At 49.6% G+C, this 23286-nt stretch overlaps 1 protein-coding gene across 4 annotated transcripts in view; it reads right to left on the reverse strand.

Moving 5' to 3' along the window:
- SLC9A4 (solute carrier family 9 member A4) overlaps window positions 1-19541 on the reverse strand; it is a 53831-nt gene extending 34290 nt beyond the window's left edge. For 2 of the 4 annotated variants that reach the window (XM_081156729.1, XM_081156730.1), the window contains exons 1-2: window positions 18836-19445; window positions 13344-13807 (exon numbers count right to left, since the gene is read on the reverse strand). In XM_081156729.1, the coding sequence (XP_081012855.1) occupies window positions 13344-13807; window positions 18836-19121 (750 nt within the window). In that variant the 5' untranslated portion in view covers window positions 19122-19445. Of the gene's footprint in view, window positions 1-13343; window positions 13808-18835 lie in introns of all 4 variants that reach the window. The other 2 variants (XM_081156727.1, XM_081156728.1) reach the window with 2 other exon arrangements.
- Window positions 19542-23286: the final 3745 nt, after the last annotated feature.

Below are 23286 nucleotides of genomic sequence, written 5' to 3' on the forward strand. Positions count from 1 at the left end.
ATTCTGACAGTTGTACACACCTATAAAATCACCACCATAGTCAAGATCTGGAATAATTCCATGAACCCAGAAAGGCTCTTCTGTCCCTTTCTCTAACCCAACCTCAAGAAACCACTGATCTGTAATTGTCACTACAGATTAATTTGTATTTTATATAATTGAATAATAAAGTACGTGCTCTTGTGTGTCTGGCTACTTCAACTGAGTATAATGTTTTGGGGATTTACCCATATTGTGACCTGTATTTGTGACTCCTGCCTTGCCTTCTTTATATATTCCATTATGGCTATAGCTCCCTGCTTCCCCCACCAGCTAGTTTTGCTATTGAAATATTGCTGCTATGAATACTCATAAGTCTTTTATGTAGACTCATGTTTTCACTTCTCTTTGATATATACCTTTGACTAGAATTGCTAAGTAGTATGACAGATGCAAGCTAAAATTTTAAGAAACTGCTGTCTTAGTCCATTCGGGCTGCTCTAACAGAATATCATAGACTGGGTGGCTTATAAACAACAGATGCTTATTTCTCACAGTTCTGAAGGTTGATGAGTCCAAGATCAAGTCATTGGTAGATTCAGTGTCTGTTAAAGGCCCATTCCCTGCTTCTTACATAGCTGTCTTCTCACGGTGTCCTCACGTGGCCGAAGGGGAAAGGGAGCTCTCTGGGGCCTCTTTTATAAGGGCTCCACTCTCAGGACCTAATCACCTTTTAAAATCCCCACTTCCAAATACTATCAGATTAAAGATTAGGTTTCAATCTATAAATTTTTGGGTACACAAACATTCAGTCCATACCAACTGCCAGGTTATTTTCCAAAGTTATTGGATCTTTTTCCATTCCTACCAGGAATGTATGAGACTTTCAGTTGTGCAATATCCTTGTCAACACTTTATGTTGTCAGTTTTTTTAGTTCTAGCTACTCTAATGAGTGTGTAGTGGTATTTTATTGTGATTTTAATTTGCATTTTCCTTATAACTAAAGATATTGAGCATATTTTCATGTGTTAATTGATACTTGTACACCATCTCTCAGGTTCAAATCTTTTACCCATTTCTGAGTTGTTTGTGTTCCTATTACATGTATTGAGTTATAAGTGTATCCTGGATGTAAGTCTTTTGTAAGATATATGCGTAGTGAGCACTTTCTCCCATCGTGGCTGGCTTTTTTGAAGAGCAAAATTTATTCTCTTTATAAAATCCAGTGTATTACCTTTTTCCTTTCATTGTTTGTCTTTTTTTCTGTCTTTTGCTTTCTTTAAGGTTAGCTGTAGGTTTTTCATAAATATCCTTTATCAGGTTGAAGAAGACGCTTACTCTTCCTACCTTGCTAGAGGTTTTTTAGTATAAATGGTGTTGAATTTTGTCAAATGGTTTTCTGCATCTATTGATACAATCATTTATTTTATATACATTATAAATTACATTGATAGATTTTCTTCCAGTGTTAAAAGAACTTGTATTTCTAAGATGTACCTTATGTGGTCATGATTTATTAGCCTTGTTCTATATTGTTAATTTTTAAAAAAATATATCTTTTTTACTGATTTCAGAAAGAGGAAGGGAGAGGGAGAGAGAGAGATAGAAACATCAATGATGAGAGAGTCATTGATCGGCTGCAGCCCACAACCTGGGCATGTGCCCTGACCGGGGAATCGAACCCTGATCACCTGGATCCTAGGTCGATGCTCAGCCACTGAGCCACGCCCGGCTGGGCTATATTGTTGGTTTTGATGGGCTAATATTTTAAGTACTTTTGGTCCATATTTATGAGAACACTGTTCTTTACTTTCATTTCTTTGGATTATCTTTGCCTGGTTTTGGTATCAGGGCAAAGCTGGCCTCATAATGTTAGTTGGAAAGTAATCACTCCCTGTGGTACTGTGATTTATAAGAAATACATATTTGGTCCTTCATGTGGCCAAAATATATTTCTCACATATATTTGGCCTTTCCCAGGGTTTCTGATTCACGGCTCCCAATGACACTGTTGTGATTAACCTAGTTATTAATAACAGGAAAATTGCAAACGGGAAGGCCAAATATTACAGGCGTGTCATCTGGGCAGCTTCACCAGGAAGCTACAACTTTACACTCCCCAGGGAACCACCCGTCCATTCCCCACAAATCGCTAGGGAAGGGGTCCAACAGAGGGGGAGCGGGCGCATGCGCAGTGAGGCCAGGACTAGGGCAGGAGCTTGTCAGCCTAACCTGGGAAGGAGGGCTGGCGCGGGAGTGAGCCGCTGCGAGCGCAGGGAACACCGAAGGCTGCGTTGGCTGAGCTCCTAGTTACGACCCCAGAGCCTCTCTCCTGCTTGTTCCTCTCGTGCTCCTGCCGCTCGCTTGCTCTGTGGCCTCCACTCGCCCGGGCAAGAGTCCGACGTGGGCCTCAAGCAGCCGCGTGGCCCCTGACCCTGCAGGCCCCACGTGTAAGGGGCCGCAGCGGGGAGCACGAGCTAAGCGAGCCAGACGCTGGGCTGGGCTGTGCTTCACTGTGGAGCAGGGACTCTGGGCAGTGGCCTCGACTCCAGCCCTGCTGAGGACACGGCTGGGCCTCTGTCATGTTGGGAGGGAGGGAGGTGGGACCTTGCAAACCCAGGGGTTTCACTCCACACAAATAAAGGTCACTCTTTCTCCCACTCGGGTCTCAGGAATTCCTTAAGTTGTGACATCACAAGAAGTCTACTTCCACCGGTAACAGGGGGGACACAGGGAGCACCCCACTGATGACAAAGCTGCCCCGTCTGTGGCATTTTACGTGGCAGCCCTCATAGACTAACGAAGGCTCTGTCTTCCTGATTGCCCTGTGCATCTTTTAACTCATCCCTATGACTTGAGCTTGCCATAAACCCAGTTCCTAAAAGAAAAGCCGAACTAATTATTGACTCTACACACGTGCAGAAAGCACTGGAAGTTCAGTCACAACAGAGAATGTAAAAGCGATCTTTCCTGTATGTCACATACTATGAAGACACAGAGAATATCGTGAAGAACTGCAGTCATCAGTCTTACACGGGAAATGAAATAATAAACCCATTTTGTATGTAGGGGCACTGGCACTTTAAATTTAGCTGTAAACCGGCTCCTTGACAGCTGCTTGCTCTGACTGTTAAAGAAAATCATCTAAGAAACAAGCTATTACCCAGCAGGCACTGCAAACTGACGTACAAGGCGGGAGGGGGAAGCCTTCCCTCCCACAGCCCAGGGCAGAAGAGCGATAACTCCCGGGACCCACCAGGCTCCTCTCCGAACAGTCATTGATCAGAGCCTCAGGGAGCCGAGGCCAGGGCGGTGAGCCGAACAGATGCCAGGCATTTTAACAAAGGCGAGCGAGGTGTCAGTGGCCGCATTTTATTGACTTAGGGAACTGCAAAGACATTCCCTTAAAGAATTCATTTCAGCCTGGCAGGGTGGCTCAGCTGGTTGGAGCGCTGTCCCGTACACCAAAGAAAGATGCGGGTTCGATTCCCGGTCAGGGCGCATACCTAGGCCGCAGGTTCAATCCTTGGTCGGGGTGCAAGCGAGAGGCAGCCAATTGATGTTTCTCTCTCACATTGATGATTCTCTCTCTTTCTTTCTCTCTCCATCCCTCTCTCTCTAAAATCAATAAGAACATGTCCTTGGGTGAGAATTAAAAAACAAACTCATTTTCAATTTACAAAGTTGGAAAAGTCTTCTCAGCTTGAAGAATGGTAGGGCGGAGGACTGCCCAGTGTCCCAGCTGGCATTACCACCTGCTTTCTACGAAGGCCGAATATGCCTTCCCACTGTGCTTTCCCCCAGGCTCCGGACTCCTATTTCTGAAACTGTTGAAAAATTCTTTTCAGTGGCCTGTAGGTCTCAAATTCAGTAGCTCAAAACTAACCTGACAATAATCTCCTACCCACATCCAACCCCTGTTCCCCATCCATGATGTCCCCAAGGAACTGCCCAAGCCTCACGCCCCGAGTCTTCCCCCTTTGCCACCCCCACGCCAACCTGGAGCAAATGTCCATGGGACTGTCTTTCACTGTTGGTGTTAGTACACCTACGAACAGAAGAGCCTCTTGAACATCAGCACTTTTCTAACTATAAAAGCATGTGGCAGTTGTGACCAGTAGACTCAGGTTCACTGAAGACCAGCTTGCTGACCTGCTGCGTCTGAGACAGCCATCCTGGCACTGTGGAAAGAGCACTTTGCGATAGAAAGTAGCTGCTCAGGAATATTTTTATGAACGAATAAATGAAGAATGAATAAATAAAAAAATTGGGCTCAGGCTCAATCAAACTGTACTGAACTTGATCTTTGATATGAGGGAGCTGGAGGTCATGACTTCAGTTTTCTCCCACGCTGCTTGTTTAGTATCACTAATCCTGGGCGGTAAGGAGTGGCATACAGGCGACCACAGAGGCTCGGCCTCTGACCCATGGCCTGGGAGCAATGGTACCGAGCGGGCCTGGAGAACTGGTTCTGCTGCATATCGTTCATTCCACACCATCACCGAGAAAGCTATAGAGGAACTACTTGCCAAGTAGCTCTTCCCGAAGAGCCAGCTTATGGGGCTTTTCACATAATTCTGAGCCTATTTTTCCATAGTGAGGCCCAGCACACCCGCCACAGCCGCGAGAATGTGGGCACACGTGCTGTCGGGGAGGGCGCTGCTGACAGCCGCTGACCTAGGAAACACGGCCTGTGTGCAGGCCTAGGCTCTTCTCCGTCAGTGGTTCTATTCATGTATTATGTAACCTCCCAGGAAATCTCTACGGCTTGAAAGGACTATCAGAAAACAGAAGAATAGGTCCTTCCGTGACTGTAGGGTAGGGAGAATTTACAGACGTAAAGAGGAAAGCCCCGTGTTCCAGGTGGCTCCGCGGGGCAGGCACGAAGCTGTCCCCCTGGTGGGGCCCCCGGCCCCGTGCGGTGGTGTGCAGGGGCCCCGCCACTTCGGGAGAGCCGCTTTCACGGGCTTCGCTGTGCCCGTTCCGATGGCTCCCGAAAGCTTTCAGATAGCTGGCTCTTCTCCTTACGTGGTTTTTCAAATACATTTCCGCAGCTGCTCACCCCCACTTCCCGAAGGAGGGCCGGCTCGGTACCAGCGGGGCTTTGCCCCTTTTTCTTGCTCTTGAAGCTGGGGTGCGTTCTCACCATCACTAAGCGGCTCGTAGCGTAGGCTGGTTGAAAACCGGTTTGTGTAATTCGAGCTGCAATCATTCTGTTCCTTCGGGAGGAAGAATACAAACCCAATGGGTGCTCACGAGTCACACTGAGGCGTTCCAGTGGGGCAGCGGCTGCCCTGGCCGCCGCGCGTCTCTGAATTTCTACCGCGGGCCTAAGGCCTGGACCTGCGGCTGCTGGTTAAAGGGCGCCTGCAGCTGAGGCCCAGGCACGTGGAGGTAGAGGTGCCGCCAGCGGGGGAAGATTAGGAGTCAGACGTCCTCCAGGCAGGTGGGCCTCCATCGCCTCCAATACCCTCGTTCATGGAAACCCACCAACACCGGGTCCTCTCTTCTCCCAGCTCCCCACCCTGGTCCAGCAGCATCCCAGCCTGTTTGTGTTGTTGTATCTCACACTCACACACTCACACACTCACACCTGTACACTCCCGACACCCCACAGCCCCGTGCAGCCAGCACCATTCTCACTGTCAGTGGCTGCTGTGGGCCCAGGAGAAGCGCACCGGACAAACCTCCAAAAGCTCTGGCTGAGCACAGGTCTGAAGGACAATGCCCGGGTGGGCACCCGTGCCGGCCCTCCCCACAGTGAGTCAGAGCAGCGGGGGGGGGGGGGGTGCAGCACAGCTGGGGCGCCTGCTGGGCCCTCGCTGGGCGGGAGGCCCTCCCCAGCCCCGGAGGCTGGCCTGGCCAGGCGGCAGGGCCCCGCTCTTCTGAGCTTTAGGCTCGCTCCCATTTCTTTCAGACAGACACCAACCAGATTGCCTTCTCCTGTCGAACTTCCTCTCACTTCCTGGAAGGGCGCCTACTATGTGCCAGGCGTCTCTGAGTCTTAGTTCACCTCTGTCTCCCATCCACCCCCTGAGGTTAGATTAACTGTCCCCATTTACATGCGAGACCCTGCGGCACAAAAGGACGGAGTCACTTGCTCAAGATCACACAGCTTGTGGGTCCCAGTTCCCCTTACACACTGAGCTCCTGCATTCTTGGCCGGAGGAAACTGTCCCCTTATAAAGACATCCGGAGCTTCCCACCTCCTACCCTAGGAGCCTGAATTAAGTGGAAGGAAATAAGATAAAAGGAAGACAAGGAAAAGTTGCCTGCCACTGTTCCCTCCAGAGTCTGCTCAACTCTGCACACAGGGCTTCTCAAGCAGCCCGGAGGCCGTGAACTCCAGACAGACGGACGCGACGATCGGCGTCACGTGGGACTCGGGGAGAGCTCCGTGGCTCAGAGGGCAACACAGGTGGACTCCAGTGACGGTCGCCTGAGAGTAACACCACCCACCACTTCACTCTCTGCTCACCCTGTGCCAGGTGCTGCTTTAAATGCTTCGTATGTAACGGCTCACTTGACCCTCACAGCCAAATCTGCAGCACAGAGGAAACAGGCCCCCGCGGTAAGTAACTCCCCTCAAGCCACACAGCTTGCAAGCAGTGGAGCCAGAGCCTGCCCTGAGGCGTGGCCTTTCCTCCCTGCCCCTCGAATGGGAGGCTCCTGGAGCTAGGACCCCTCCGAAGCAGGAAAAGATAAACCACAGAGAATTTTGAACCAAAATCTGCCCCCAGATGAACTTATTTTATCTTTCTCTTATCAAAGGCAGCTTTCTTTTTTAGATTTTTTAATTTTAATTTTTATTGATTTCAGAGAGAGGAAGGGAGAGAGACAGAAACATCAATGATGAGAGTCATGGATCGGCTGCCTCCTGCACCTCCCCACTGGGGATGGATCCTGAAACCCTGACCGGGAATCCAACTGTGCCCCCCTGATCACAGGTCAGTGCTCACCACTGAACCACACCGGCCAGGCCAAGGCAGCTTTCGTGGCAAGCTGCTCCCTCCATCACCCAGTGGTCGCCTGCATGCCAGGCCCACCCGGCTCACCTTCATGCCCTGGGCGCCTAGGACGGCGTCAGGGGGCAGGTGCCCCACCAGGGGTGGGAAGAAAGGACACTGTACTCTTCTGGTCCCCCGCCTGCCCCTACTTTCACCCCACCCCCAGCACTCAGGCTCAGGGAGCAGTTTGAAGTTCAGTGGTGGCACTTTCTCAGAGGGAAAACATCCCAGTTTGCTCACTGCTTCTCTGACAAATCCAGATTCGGAGTGTCACCCCTGGGGGTTAGGGAAGTAGGGCTGAGGTCCCCGAGACAGCCAGAGCCGCAGGCCAGCCCCAGGCGCACAGCCTCTGCGGAGCCTCTGCTAAGGCCCGCCACTGTCTCTCGCCGTCTGTTCGCTCTTTCCGGAGCACCCACCCCGCTCTACGGCGATTACTCAGCACCGCCTGCAACACTCCGGGCTGGCGCTGGGCCCGGTGCTGATGGCGGGAGCTGCTCAGAGAACGATCACAGGCAGCTAGGTAGCAACTAGGCTGGTAAGGGGATGGAGGGAGAGAGGATACGGGGTGAAGAAACCCTCGCGTAAGGGGCCGGGAAACAGGGTCTAATGCCAGCAGCAAGAGCGCGCCAAGGAGGGGCAGAGCCCATGGAAGGTGGAGCTTGCGATGGGCGCCTCGCTGCGAAAGGCAGTGGGAGGACCACTTTTCAGTGTATCTCTTGGATATTGAGCTACAGAGAATAAGTTATATTCAATAACTAAATAACTCCTCTGGCAGCCTGTGTCTTTATAATCAAACCAGCGGTGAGGAAACAGGCACTTGGGGAGCTGGTAACACACCTGAGCGGTCCCAGGGACGGAAGGGCCAGAACAGAGATGTGGACCCCGGGGCCTGGGGCAGAGGGTCTCTGCTCTCAGCCACTGCCCACTGTCCCGTCACAAAACAGACGCAATCCCGAGCGCACCGGGTCCTCAGGAGGCTCGAATAGGAGAACACAGGTGGGGCCGTCGGTGCGACTGGCCCCTGGTCTGCGCTCCAAACTTTTCTCTCGCACCCTCCACGGCTCTCACTCACTCCGTTCTCAGAGCTGGGCTACGGTCGCAGCAAGATGGCACACGACGCTGCCAGGCGGAAGGCGGGGAACCGGACAGGGGGTGGGAGGGGAGAGGGAGCGCGCGGCCTGGAGCAGCCAGGAGCAGAGGGTCTGCAGCAGGACGCTGGGCTCAGGCCCCCGCCCGTCCTGCCTTTTGAACCTCCCAGGAGAGGGGGAGTGGGGGGCGGGGGCGGGGCTCACGGAGACCTTGCGGGCATTGCCTGCCTGTGTCTGCTCAGCAAACCGATCCAGGAAAACCAAGAAGGAAGGCGAGAACCGTCTGCCCCGTAAGCGACGCAGTTCCGTGTTGAACAGCAGGTGCCCACTGAGAGGAAGCCGGCCGCCCCGCGCCCAGGAGCGGGTGGGGCCGCCGCCCAGCTGGCTCGGCGCGCCCGGCGCCCGCGGGCACTCGCCCTCCCACTGTACTGGGAGCTGCGTGTGAATCTTCCAGCGACCCACGAGCTAAATAACACCATCACTTTGATTTCACAGAAACGAGGCACAGGGACCATCAGCATCGTCCCAGCACACTGGACTCGGCCCAGCCAGCCGGCTCTGATTTACGGAGAGATCACTGGCTTCACTAACTGGACACGAGCCCCGTCTCCGTATCAGCAACACGTGGGTTCCCTGCCAGCTCCACGAGCTGGAAATTCAAAGCGCGGGGACAAAAGGGGAGGGACTGGGACAGGACAGACCAGAGCACCCGTTCAATCCGTCATTCGCTAGCAAGCATGTCCTTGTTCGGTTTATTTTCATTTACTTGGCCTTATTTTCTCCATCTGTGAAATGTGGGTATTAATTCATTCCGCAGAGTGAAATGTAAAGATTTAATAACATAATAGATGTAAAGGGCCCGACACGGGCCAGGCACTTTCTGAGAAAGTGGAGGCACTTTCTCCTGCTGTGGTTTTGGCTGAAATTCAGCGAGGTCCTCGACGGGTTAAAGCTGTTTGGGTTTTACTGCTGCTCCCTTTGCCCACCATTAAGAGTTTGTTCTGTGATAAGCGTCAGAACTTAAAATATTAAGCAACAGGAGAAGCAAGTGGGACAAGAGACCTGGAGAGTCAGGTTTATAAATATTCCGACGGTTCTGGGGTAGTCCCTTCTCCTCGGGGAGGAGGCAGCTCTTCCCCGCAGGCAGACCTGTGGAGTTGTCACTCGGAGCCCCCAGATCACAGGTCACTGTCTAGATGACTCAGACTTTCTGCGGAAAGAGCCCGCGTTTCACTGCTGCCCTTGGGAAGGCTCCTTCCTCAGTGAAGGGTGAGGGCAAGGCCCTGAGCTCAAAATACCAGACCGCATTAACTACCAGTTGCTCCCAAATTGCTTTCCAAATCTGGCCCTGGGCTGCTCTGGTTTCACGCAGGAACGCAGAAGTGCCCAGCGCACACTTCCTATCTCTGCTCTATGGTGACCACAGGGGACACGAGTGACGCGGCGACCCTTGGAGGGACACACGGCAGCTCCGCCCACTGGGACTCAGAGCGCGTCCTGGGCAGATACTTTGGTCACTTGATAATTATAATTTTATTTTGAAAGTATCATTTAAAAAAAATGCCCAAGTGGAAGCAATTAAACTTTGGGAAAATGAAACAAACGTTGCTGGGGAAAAAACCAACCAGAGCCCCGCTGCGCCGGGCTCGCGGCGCCCACCTCGAGCAGCCGGGCGGCTTCGCGCTTCCGCCGGCAGCTGCAGCCCAGCCCCAGCAAAGGCTCCGTCCCGAGCCCAGCTCGCCGTGGGGAAGGAGCCCCCGTGACAGCGCAGCGGGCTCGGGAGGCCACGTCCACACTCCACAGCGCCCGAGGGAAAGGCTGACGCTGCTGCGGGCTGGCTGCCAGGAGGGGCCCGGCCTGGTCACAGACGCGCTCCGTGGCATCGCCAGAGGCGGGGGTCCCGTGAACAAGCCCCCCTGAGGAACACGGACGTGCGTGAAGGAGGGCTGCGCGGGGAGATTAAGTACCAAATGAACACAGCACGGCCGGTGAAAAACCCCGGCCCAGGACCCTCACTCCATCGTAACAGGTCGAAAATGTGGAAACGACGAAAGAAAGAACGGGGAGGCAGAGGCTCCCTGGCCGCCCCCCCTTCTACACGTTTCTTTATTTTGGATCAAGAGACGTTGACTTCTCTCAGCCTAAAGGCAAAACCCCAGTAGTTCTGAAACGTCAGCCATCGTCTGGGGTGCTTGTTAGGGACACAGTTCCCAGTTCCCCTCCTGGAGTCTGGGCCCGCAGCCTGGGGTGCGCCGGGGCCTCCGAGGAGCCACCGAGCCCAGCAGGGTGCTTCTGAGGCAGCGGCCAGGGCCCCCTCGGGGACACTGAATATCTGATCCCAGGCAGCCTGGGGTCCGGGCGCCGCTGGCCCGCAACCTGGCTTTTCGTGATGTTGCCAGAGGGAGAAAGTGCGCAGGCCCTGACTCCAGTGCCTGTTCGTCGGCTAAGGGCTCTGACGGTGAATAAATAACTCCTTCCCGCGCTCGTCACGCGTGGCCTCCTTCGCCTGCAGAACCCACCCCGACGTCTTGGATTACTTTCCAAGAGCTTTCGTTCCCTCTGGCTACCCATTTCCCTTCCTTCCTTCCTTCCTTCCTTCCTTCCTTCCTTCCTTCCTTCCTTCCTTCCTTCCTTCCTTCCTTCCTTCCTTCCTCCCTCCCTCCCTCCCTCCCTCCCTCCCTCCCTCCCTCTTTTAAAAATGTCATCTCTTCTCTTAAAATATGTTTTTATTGATTTTTAGAGAGAGAGGAAGGGAGAGCGAGAGAGAAACATCGATGATGAGAGTCATTGATCGGCCGCCTCCTGCACGCCCCCCACTGGGGGTCGAGCCCACAGCTGGCATGTGCCCGACCGGGAATCGAACCATGACCTCCTGGACCCTGGGTCGACACTCAGCCGCTGAGCCGCACCGGAAGGGCTCTGACTGTCATTTTTCACAAAATCCTCATGACAAAATGTTATGCGCCAGACGAATTAAATAATTAATTGGAAAAGGTGAGAAAATAGAAAACATCTTGGTTGCCTGTCTTTTTGTGAGGCACAGTCTCCCAAAGCAAATGAGAATCCTGAGGCAATAAAAGAGTGCTTTAGCTAGGTTTCACTCTCTAAAAATTTAAAACTTGAATAGGGTAATAGATTCCATAATCTAAAAAAGTTTTTCACAGAATGGAAGAAAATACTTGATTTTAATGCAACAATTAGAAGTTAAAAATGTAATTTAATGAGTTCCTGCAAATCTATTAAAAATAAGAACAAGTGGTCCCCAAGAAAAATGGACAAGACTTGATATTTGCCTACAATAAGTGGGACATACTTATAAAAAAATTATCTAGTTTTTATGAAATTCAAATTTAACTGGGTTTCGGGTATTGTTTTTAAGTCTGGCAACCCCAAAAGGATGCGAGCCTCCAATCTGCAGCATGAGAAACATTAGTGATCACCATCATCGGACCGCTGCTCGATAGCACCACGCAAGTGAGACCAGACGTGAGTCATTCGTCTCTGCTCGTTAGATCCGAAAACATTGAGAAAACCATGTCCCTTGTCGACGCGATACCAGGAGGTGTACTGACGCGATACTCAATATACTATAGAAATGTAAGCTCACAGAGATGTTCTGAAACATATTTGTGACCTTGGTGTAAGAACTAAAATTAACGTCCAGTGTTATCTTCTCCTTGACATGTGGTAAAACAGGGGGTCTCGAGTGAGGCAACTGCAAGCTCTGTCCCCAGTCCGACCTGTGGACGAAGTCCCCTCGCCAATTCCCTTCCTTGGCAAGGGGGCCAGGCAGGGCCCCTGCTCACCCCGAGCAGTGGGTTTCAGCCCCCGCCAGCCTATGGCCTCATTCACACAGACCAAGCTCGTCGCCGTGGGAGCTGGGAGGCGCCTCATCCTCGCAACTCCGCACAGCCTGCCCTCCACACCCTAGTGGCTCCTCTGCTCCTGAGAGCGCCCCCATGTGGCCCGGCATGGTGTCCTCCCCTGGGCCTGCACCGGTACACGGCTACTGATCTCGCTGTCCAGTATCAGCTGTCACTCCCTAACCCTGCAGCGGGGATCCCTCCCTCATCAGTCGGATAAAGACGTGGTGATTAAAACGTCTCTCAAAGTTTTTAATGTACCTACTTTTTAACCCAGAAATTTCACTTCCTAGAACTTGCAGAAACAAAAATATTCATTGTGACATTGTTTTTAAAAGCAAAAAGTTGGCAACAGCTTGAATATTTATCTATTGGGAAATGGGTAAATAAATTATAGTTAAACTATGAAACACTGTGCAACAGTTGAAAAGACTTAGAAATAATTCCAATGCATTACTTCTCAGCAATATATGTAATGTGATCTCATCCAATTTATGTAAGATAATATATATCTACATATCCATCGGGCTGTCTCATAGAGGGTGAGAGGAGGGGCAAGTGGAAGCTTTTGTGGGCTTTTGCTTTATAATTTTGTCCGATTTGAGTCTTTTACACTGAAAATGCACTCTAGTTTTATGTGATGTGATATAAATTTTAAAATAAGAAAAGTGTCTCAAAGTATACATAAAAATCTCAGGCTAACAACTGGTGAAGGTTGGCAGTAAGGCAATGAAACTGAGCAATGGGAAGGCTGGTCCAGAATACCCTAGCCCTGCCACAGGCATTTTCTGGGCCCAGACGCTGTGGGCGTCAGCTGCACGGCCTTCTCAGCTTCTCTCAGAGGGACCCCTAAGCCAAAATCCCATTTTCCTATTTTCCCATGAGTCATGCAATTGAGACCGATACATAAGCTAACATTTTTACAAGCCCTCTGTCATCTTCTCTCAGTAACCTTATCTTTTATTTAACTTCATATCTAATGCATCATGTTAAAAAATTAATAAGCATCCAGAGGGAATGAGGGTGAGGTTCTATGGGTGAGAGAGAATAAACACATAAGCTACTGCTTGGCCCCACGTGCAAGCCCAGAGGAGCCTTTAGCAACAGTTTCTGTTTGCGAAGTGACAAACAGAGTTTAACTACAGAATGACTTTTGTCACTTATTTTCCACTCTTTGAAGCTAGTTGGGTATTGAATGGCAAGCAGTGTTAGTGAGCAATTATCCTAAGGAGTGTCACCCAAACTTGGGCCACTCTGCATTGACCAAAGCCAATCTCTGCCCTGCTGTGGCTCGGTCCTGCTCAGCCTTCTCCATTAGCCCTGGAAACAGTCCCCTGCCCCCTGCCCCCTGCCCCCTGCCCCACGGACCCCTCAGCTCCCCGGGGACCTGTCATTGACATCTCACCACACTAATGCCGTCGTTGAGAAGGGCCTCCCCGAAGATCATCATGTACAGCGGCTCGTTCACTCGGGCCTCCTCGAACACGGCCAGCACGGCCACCGGGTCCACCGCGGAGATCAGGCTGCCGAACAGCAGGCTCTGGAGCAGGTTGACGTCGCTGAGGCCAAAGGCCTCGATCTGGCAGATGAAGTAGAGGGAGAGGCCGATGCCGAAGGCGTTGATCAGGGCCCCCAGGCCCCCCCACCACACGATGGAGCCGATGTTCTCAAAGAAGGGCCGGGTGGGCATGAAGTAGCCGCCCTCCAGGACGATGGGGGGAAGGAGGTACAAGAAGTAAATGTTCGAATCCATGACCGGAGGCGACTTGTGATCGGTGCCGAAGATGATGGCTCCCACCAGAGCCCCAACGGTGATGAGCAGGCAGCTCTCAGGCATGAGGCCGGGCAGTCTGCGGTAAAGGTGGAAGCCTGGGGGAGCAGAGACCCACATTTAGCTGTTTGCTAATAATGCGGCACCGAGATAGCAGCAGGTGGGGACAGGGTTCTTTCAGAGCCATGCGGGGGGAACCTTGGGCAAGCTGGGGTGCTCTCCGAGCCTCAGCGCCCCGGGCGGCAGGAACTGGAAGAGCTGTGGGGGCCTTACACAGGTCCAAGTGCTTCGCAGGCCAGCCCCGGGGCAGGTGGCAGTCAGGGCTCCCAGGCAGCAGCCCCCCCTCCTTGGCCCTGCTTTCCCCATCTTACAGGGTCTGAGGCACCGGAGGGAAGGGGGCAGAGGAGGGGGCCTGTCTGCACTCGTGCAAAAGCACCTGTAAAGCTCATGCAGAGTCTCTCAGCATCGCCTACGGCCCAGGTTTGTTCCAAGCTCACCTTACCTCACTCCCCTCTCCTCCAAAGAAACAAAAATTAAAAGGCCTGTATTTTGTTTCCCTTATTTAATCAATGACATCATCACCCAGTCAGTCACTGAAGAGGGAAATCAAGTCTCATTCTCATGACCCCATCACCTGTGTCCCCTTATTCAATCAACTCCTTATTTCGTCAGTAATGTCTCTCATTAGCTGTCCCTGAAGTCCCTCCCCTTCTGTCCGACTCTACAGCGGCCACCTTTACTTGGACTGCCCGTTTCTTCTAACCACTGCGTTGCCCTCCCGACCTTCTCTCTCACCCTCAACCCCCCAGTTCGCTCCACATCCTGCCGCCAGATGACGTCTCTACACCACGCGAGTCCGATGGTCTCATCCCCCACCGACGAAGGCACACGACGCGTCCCACGGATTTTAAACTGAGGGTGTTTGCCGAGTTTCCTGCAACCAGCCCGCTGGGAAGTACTGGGAGGCGGGGGGCCGACAGTGTTTTCTACAGTTCCAGCATTTTAGAAACAAGACGTTACCAAATAAGACAAAAGCAATAAAATGTGTAAGCATGCAGGGAAATGCACATAGCACACGGGCAGATAGGAGAGGCGGTCCTTTCCCGTCGCGGGTGAGAGCCCGGTCACGCGGGGCTGTGTTTACGCTCCTGCACCAGAGCCGGCCACACACCTTAGCGCCCCGCAGGCCCCTTGTCTCCATGTCCTGTTGTTGCTGCCTGGATTGTTCTTTTACTCACACTGCTTTGGTCCTGCTCAGTCTTTGAGGTTAAGCAAAAAGAAATAATACATCTTCCTCTGAATTATTATAACATTTTATCCGCACCTGTCTAACAGCAATGATCCCTTTCTACCATTTTTGTGGGTGACTTATCTCCCGTACTTAATTCTGAACTCAAGCCCAGGCGGAATGATAGACGTCTTCATATCTCCCACAGCGCTTAGCAAGCTGTCTGCTGTGTAACAGCCAGCCCACTTGCTGGGAGAATTTGTGTGCATAAAAGAATGAAGGAGCAGGTTAAACGTTCACGAGAGAAGGTTTTACACGGGGGTAGAGGCTGAACAGGTGTTGCAGAGTTCTCGGGGCTCACATAGTTAGGCAACGGAACGGAAGACGTTTTAGGCTTGAGCACCAAGGGAAAGAGGAAGGGGCAGGAGTGGCCAGCCTGGTCTCTCCGACATTCACTGAGGGGCTCCACCTGGCTGGAGCAAATTTTACATTGGGAAGAGCACTGGAAAAGGGGTTAGAAGATGATTTTGAGCCAAATAACGAGGGCCTTGAATTCAAGGTTAAGGAGCGTAGGTTTCCTCCCATAGACCCTGGGGGCCATTGACTGTCTCCTGAGGCATTTTTCAGGGTCAGCCACCCAAAGAGCCTGTGGGTTCCCCTGACCATCGCCCTGAATTCTCATTCACGACAGCAGGCTGGTTCATACCCGGCCCACGATCAGTATCGAGACAGCGCCCCAGACCACGCACCGGCCCGGCGGCTCCAAGCCAGCCCGAGGCCCCCTGCTAGAGCCCTGCGCGCCCTGTTTCTGAACGAGAACTTTCCCTTCCCCTTCCTCCTCCCCCACCTTCGTCTTCACCTTGCGGTGCTTATTTCAAACACGTTGAACTTTTTAAAATGTGAAAGAGGGGGAAGAGCCCTTAGTAGACTTTTACCAGGCCCTGTGTCTCCCCAGTTTGGCGCTGCTCCCCGGAACCCAGTTTCCTGAAATGTGTACATGTGCCACCACGCGCCAGGCTGTGCCTACGTAGCAACAGCAGAAACAGGCCCCGTGCCTGCAAGGAGGGCACCGCAGAGGGCAGTGCCGCCGCCCTTCATGCTCACAGCTCTTCACCCCTCTCGTGATGGGCAAGAGTCAGCCACTTAGAGATTTTTTAGTTTCAGTGACTGAAACTTAAAGGGCCACAGATAACCAAGTCCTACCTATAGATCAAAGACAGTCCTCCATTCCATCTGCCCAATGATTCAGGAACATCCCTCTAGAAAGTTAAAAGAAGTGGAACTGAAATAAAAGATAAATAGCAAAGTCTGAAGTGACTTTGTGTTATCTTTGTTCTAAAATATCATTCTCTTACAACATGCACAGTGGGTGTTTTTTGTAAAAGGATTGGGGAACCCTGGCCAGTGTGGCTCAGTTGGTTGGGTGTCATCCCATGAACCAGGAGGCCGCCTGTTGGATTCCTGGTCGGGGCACATGCCAGGATTTTGGGCTCGATCCCCAGTAGCAGTTGTGCAGGAGGCAGCTGATCGATGTTTCTCTCTCTCACCGATGTTTGTCTCTCTCCCTCTCCCTTCCTCTCTCTCTAAAATCAATAAAAACATATTTAAAAAAATAAACAAAAAGGATTGGGGAGAGTTGTGATGTTTTCTGTCACAGTGCCTGTCTTCCCCATTAAACTGAATCCCTTGACACTGGGAATCATGGTCATTTCCACATATTGCATGGGTGCTCAATAAATGTGGCTTGGCAGAATGACTGAATAAAAGAATGAATAATAATTATTAATTATATTTTGATTCCAGTTTCATAATATAGAACCTAAAAGAATCTATATGGGTTTTTTGTCTTAAAGTTTTATGTCTTTTTTTTTTGGCCCAGGTGAATGAGCCACTATCTATAAACCTACAAGCCCAGTACTTGGCACAGAGTATATATTCAATAAACATGGCCTTCCTGTCATGTGCGATGTAAAAATGACCTGAATTCCTAAAGACTAGCAAATATGAAATCGCACTTGAATGTTCATCATCCATCTAAAAGCTTACTTATTTTCTTCTTCTAAAGTACGTTGAATTCTATCAACTTGAAAATCGAGAACATTTAAACCACTACAACACTCTATACTTCTAGACATAGTGAGTCTGGTCACAGATGATACCTCTAAAGAAAAATCTGTTTTATGCTAAAATCAAACTGAGATAAAGTATATCCTTTCTGCATTGAGATGTTTACTGACATAGAACATAAGCCTCTTTTTTATAAAAAATTCCTTATTTGCACCAAAAAGATGTCTTAAAAATAATTTCACAGACAAACAAACTGAGACTTAGAAAGACAAAGTGACTCGCCAGCCACTGGCAGTCCGGCTCCTGACCCCAGAACAACTCCACCAGTTCCCGCGAGGAGCAAGGGGCGAGGCAGGGAGGATCTCCAGCATCGTTTACAGTGGATAACCTAAGATCCACACAAGACCACCGGGAAAGTTCTCCGTGTCCATGTGGTGGTCTGAAAGGTGTTAGACCCTAGCTCTGAACTGAGAATATTAGCCCTTTAGAAAGCCATTTTTGCTTGAGCAGTTCTTAGAGATGATGTGAGACCCTTTGTATAATTTAATCATTTGACAGACGACTCAAGGCTTCTTCAAGCTAACAATTTCCGTTTAATCTTCATACCTTACCAGCTCAAGAGGAATAGCGGTTATGAAGGAGCACCTGATTAATACACTGGCATCCTAACATGCCACAGTCCCAAGGATCATTTGGCAGATCTCATGACTCAACCCACATTTCACACCACCTTAGAGGGAGAATGTAAATGAGCACCATAGATTTTAATACAGCAACTTATCTACTCAACAAATTTCATAACTAAGGCAAAGTATAGGTTATACACAATAACTGAAATAATTGTATCCGTTTTGCACTTTAGAATAAGCTAGTTTTATTTTACTTTTTAAAATTCTCACCTGAGGATATGCTTCTATTGATTTGAGAGAGAGAGAGACATTGATGTGAAAGAGAAACATTGATCAGGTGCCTCCATACGAACCCTGACCCGGGACTGAACCTGAAGCCTAGGCATGTGCCCTGACTGGGAGTGAAACCTGCAACCTTTTGGTGCAGGGGATGGTGCTCCAACCCACTGGGCCACCCGGCCAGGGCCCAAATAGGTTAGGAATTAAATGGTCACAGAGTGTAAACCGTCACATTGGTTTTGGCACGAAGGACCTTGATCAGAATTTAATTGTTAATTTGAATTCATTTTATTTCACAAAGGAAAGCACTGGTGCCCCACTGGCTTCTTTAGGCTCAGTTGTAAAGCATTACTTTACTGATGGATATCATCCATATGCCCCCGTCCCCCATCCCCCAGGTACGTAGGAGTCGCCTGTGATTGTCTTGTTCCTTGCTTTCTGTCAATTTTCAAGGAGGACAAGCACTTTTAAGGAATTAACAGTGGGAACCATTGATGAAGCCCTTGGCTACATGGCTAAGAATAAAGGAAAAATATTTTACAGAAAAATCATTATATGGCTCCCGATATTCCCAAGGGCCATCATGCTGAGGTCTACATGTTTCACTCTATAGTATTTTTAAAGCACAGAACCTTGAGATTTTTGCACACCAAATAATGTCACATGGTTGTCACACTGAAATGAGAAGACATCAAAACAACCGAGGACCCAAGGTATGCTTTTAAATTTCAAAGCACACTTCTGAAGCCTTAAGTGGCTTTATAAGAAGCTGCCTGGCTTTCCCGGGAGTCAGGGACAGGACTGTAGATGCCGTAGCAGTAACAGTCACAATCCACTTGGCTCACGGCGTTTTCTACAAGGAGTTTCCACATACGGCATCTCATGTGGAAAACACCTTGCACAACCCGGGGTTTGGGACTTACCTATTTTTGCAAGGGATGCTAGAAGTATCCAGAGGGTGACCTCGTAAGGAATTTGCACATAGTCATAATCCAGCGTGAAAACGGTGATCTCCTCCAGCCCTGAGCTGGCGGCAGCAGCGAACCGAACGTCAGGTCCATGCTGGGCGGTGAAATTTGCGGGTTTGTTCAAATCAGAGGTTGCTTCCGAGCACTTGACAGCTACTAGCAACAGCAGCCACTTCCAAGGACAAAAAGGCTCGAACACTGCAGAAGCCACGCTGCGGGCTCCTCCCGCCCCGCGGGCCATTGTGGGCGCCGCTCACAGCGAGGGGGCCCGGAGCTCAGGCGCCCACCGGGTCAGCAGCGACACGCGCGCGGCCCGCGGGCCTTTCCAGAGTCCGAGTGGGGCATCGAGGTCTGAAGGCAGATGCTTCCCAACGGCCTTGGAAGGGTTCGGGCTCAGGCAGCTCCGCTTCTGGCTCAGACGCAGTCATTCGCTGCGTTTGTTCAGCTACCTGTGCGACCTTTATCTGGCTGTGATTTGAAGAGCAAATTGTGGAGGCGAAATATGTCTGAAGTCAAAGCTGCCTCCTCACTGCCCTGCCCCTGGCTTGATCTTGCGAGTGCGAACGCCACGTGCCTTCTCAGGTCACTGGAGGCCGTCTCCCCAGTGGGCGCGGCCGCCTGCCTTGCACCTGCCCCCTCCTCCCCGCTCTCTCACTTGCTCAGTGGCCGAGGCTGCAGGTTGCTCTTGAACATACTTAATTATTTGCCCTGATTTGACTTTCCCGAGGATTCTCTGGGGCTCACACGACTGACACCTAGTGGGCAGCCACAACAGGACACCTTGGCAGGCTCAGTGACAAGCCGCTAGGGCGGCCATGTAGCCGTCATCTGAACCAGGGCACTTTTGAGCGAGGAAAAGCCATCGCTACGCGCCAGACCACCGGTGTAAAGCAGGAGTGTCTGCGCCCGGGGTCCTATGGGACCCCCAAGTGGGGAAGGAAGAGGAGGGGTGGGGAAGGGGCGGGGAAGGAGGAGCTCAGCCCTGGGTTCTGCGAGCAGTAGCCCAAAGAAAGAATGAAGCTCTAGTTCCCCGTCACCTTTTCACAGTATTAAACAAACAAACAAATAAGCAGAAGCACAAGCTCCACGAACAGGCGTAAAAACCAGTTTTGAAAAACTCCACGGCAGGTCCAAAGTTTCAGTTTCAAGGATTTTGTTATTAAGTCCCTTTGTTAAAAAGAAGTGCAAGTCTATGAAGGAAGGCTGAGGTGTGGCCCCTGGGCCCTCTCCTGGCTATCTCTGTGTCTAGCCAGGTGACGTGGCCAGTCCCCGACCTTTCCGAGTGTCCTCCTGTGGAGAGGGTAGGGTAATAGCTGCCTCAGCAGGTGACTAGCAGTATAAATGAGGTAATGCAGGCATCCTATCTGGCACTTAATAAATGGTAACTTTTATTGTTTTAAATCACATTTTCTATATGAGAAATAAGAACTCTATTGTGATGACAGAGTGCTCAATAGAAAATGAGAAGTTTTATTCAGTGTCACTATCTCAACACTCTTCATATCAGACTGCAGGGTGACTTGCATTTCTTTTCTTAGTTCACATTAGTGAGTGCAGATAACTCCCCCTCAACAAACTCAACAAAGAGCATTAGAAAAACAAGGCAGGCATGGTTAAGGGAGCTAAAATAGAATTAAAAGCTCACAGATGGGCCCGGCTGGCATGGCTCGGCTGTTGAGCATCGACCTATGAGCCAGAAGATCACGGTTTGATTCCTGGTCAGGACACATGCCTGGGCTGAGGGCTTGATCCCCAGTAGGGAGCGTGCAGTAGGCAGCTGATCCATGACTCTGTCATCATTGATGCTTCTCTCTCTTTCTCCCTTCCTCTCTCTGAAATCAATAAAGATATATTTTTTAAAAATCTCACAAATGGATTAGGCAAAACCTTTTCTCATACACAACAAAACCACAATCAATAAAAAGGAGAATAGACAGATCAAGATAAAACAAAATTTTGCTCCAAACTATATTATTAAGGAAGTAAAAATCCCCACAGAATAGAAAAAATTGAAAATCACACATCTGATAAGGGATGTACATCTTGGATATATGAAGAACTGTTACAACTCAATAATCAAAAGATAAATAGCCCAATTAAAAAACGAGTAAAGAATATAAACAGACATTTCTCAAAAAATATACAAATGGTCAATAAACACAGGAAAAAAAGCTCCACATCATTAGTCCTTAAGGAGACGCAAATCAAAACCACAGCGGGACACCGCTTCACATCCTAAGATGCTAACGCAGCAAACAAACAAGCAAACAAAAGGACAGGAAACACCAATCCTACCAACGCAGGCAAGAGTGTACTGGGACTCTAAAACGCCAGTGGAAATCGAAATGGCACAGTTGGGCTGTTTCTCAAATATTAAAGAAAGAATTAACACATACCCCAGCAATCTTATATACATGTGTGTGTATATATATGTATATCTGCACATATTTATGCCCAAGAAAAAGAAAAAACCTGTACATGATTACTTTCAGTAGCATCATACATAACAGCCAAAAAGTGAAACCCACCCATACGCCCGCTGCCTGGTGAATGGACAAATGCAGGCGAACCGTCGACACCTGAGAGGAAGCATGTGCGCCACCACAAGGGGGAACTTGAAAAGCAATGGTTAACTTACGCTAAGTGAGAGGAGATGGTCCCAGAAGACCACCATCGGCAAGACTCTAATTCTGTGACAAGTCCAGAACAGCAAATCTCTAGAAGCAGAATGGAGATTAGTTGTCTAGGCCTGGGGTGGGGGTGGGGCAGAGAAGTGAGGGAGGGATGCAGAGTGACTACGTGTTGTTTGGAAGATTTCTTTGGGTTGATGCAATAGTCTAAATTCATGGTTATGGTTGCACGGCTCTATGAGCATACTAAACACCTCTGAATTGTACACTTTAAGTGGGTGAATTGTAGAGAATTATATCCAAATAAAGCTGTTTAAAAAACTAGGAAGTGAGAGAGGACAGTCATAATTTGTTATGACTCAGCCATGGCTTCATAAGAAAGCACATGGGATATAAGTTCTTTGGTTAATCTCTTCCCACCCATCCACCACTCTGCCTGTCAGTCTGCTCCATGCTTCTGTGTCTCTGGACCTATTTTGTTTGTCAGATTATTTTGTTCACTAGATTCCACATATAAGTGAGACCATATGATATTTGTCTCTCTCTGCCTGGCTTATTTCACTTAGCATAATATTCTCCAGGTCCATCCATGCTGTTGCAAAGAATAAGGGACCCTTCTTTACAGCTGCATAGTATTCCACGGTGTGAATGTCCCACGGCTTTTTATCCACTCAGCTACTGATGGGCACTTGGGCTGTTTCCAGATCTTAGCTGTTTATAAGTTGTGCTGCTATGAGCATAGGGGTGCATAAGTTCTTTATGATTGGTGTTTCGGGGTTCTTAGGATATATTCCCAGAAGTGGGATCACTGGGTCAAATGGCAGTTCATAAATCCATCTGATCTAGTGTGTCATTTAGAGTTACTGTTTCCTTGTTGATTTTTTTGTTTAGAAGATCTATTCAGGGAAGTGAGTGAGGTGTTAAAGTCCCCTACAATGACTGTATTGCTGTCAATCTCTCCCTTAAAGTCCCCCAGAAGTTTTTTTAAAATATATTTAGGTGCTCCTATATTGGGTGCATATATGTTTACCAGGGTTCTACCTATTGTTGGAAAGATCACTTTAGTATTATGTAGTGACCTACTTTGTCTCTTCTGTGGCCTTCATTTTTTTTCATTTCCATTTGCATGGAAAATTTTTTTCCATCTCTTCACTCTCATCCTGTGTGAGTTTTTTGTTCTGAGGTGGGTCTCTTGTAGACAGCATATAGTTGGATCTTGTTTTCTAATCCATTCAGCTACCCTATGTCTTTTGATTGGGGTACTTATTCTGTTTATATTTAAGGTTATTATTAATAGGTACTTATCAATTGCCATTTTATTTCTTTATGCCTATGTTTCTGGTTCTCTTTATTTCAACTTCTTGTGATATCAGTCTCTAACATTTCCTGCAATCCTGGTTTGATGATGATAAACTCCTTTAGCCCCCCGCCCTCCTTTTTTTTTTTTTTGTCTGGGAAGCTCTTTATTTCACCGTCTATTTTGAATGGTAGCCTTGCTGCATAGAGTAGTCTTGGTTTCAGATCCTTGTTTTGCATTATCTTGAATACTTCATGCCATTCCCTTCTGGCCTATAGAGTTTCTGATGCAAAGCCCATTGACAGCCTTATGGGAGCTCCTTTATAGGTAACAGATTGCTTTTCTCTTACTGCCTTTAAGATTCTTTCTTTGTCTTGAATTCTTGGCATTTTAATTATGATGGGTCTGGATGTGGGCCTCTTTGGGTTCTTCTTGCTTGGGACTCTCTGTGCCTCCTTCACCAGGTTCAGGAAGTTTTC

The sequence above is a fragment of the Miniopterus schreibersii genome (genome assembly GCF_964146895.1).
Source record: "Miniopterus schreibersii genome assembly, chromosome: 13".
In the NCBI taxonomy this organism is placed as follows: Eukaryota; Metazoa; Chordata; class Mammalia; order Chiroptera; family Miniopteridae; genus Miniopterus; species Miniopterus schreibersii.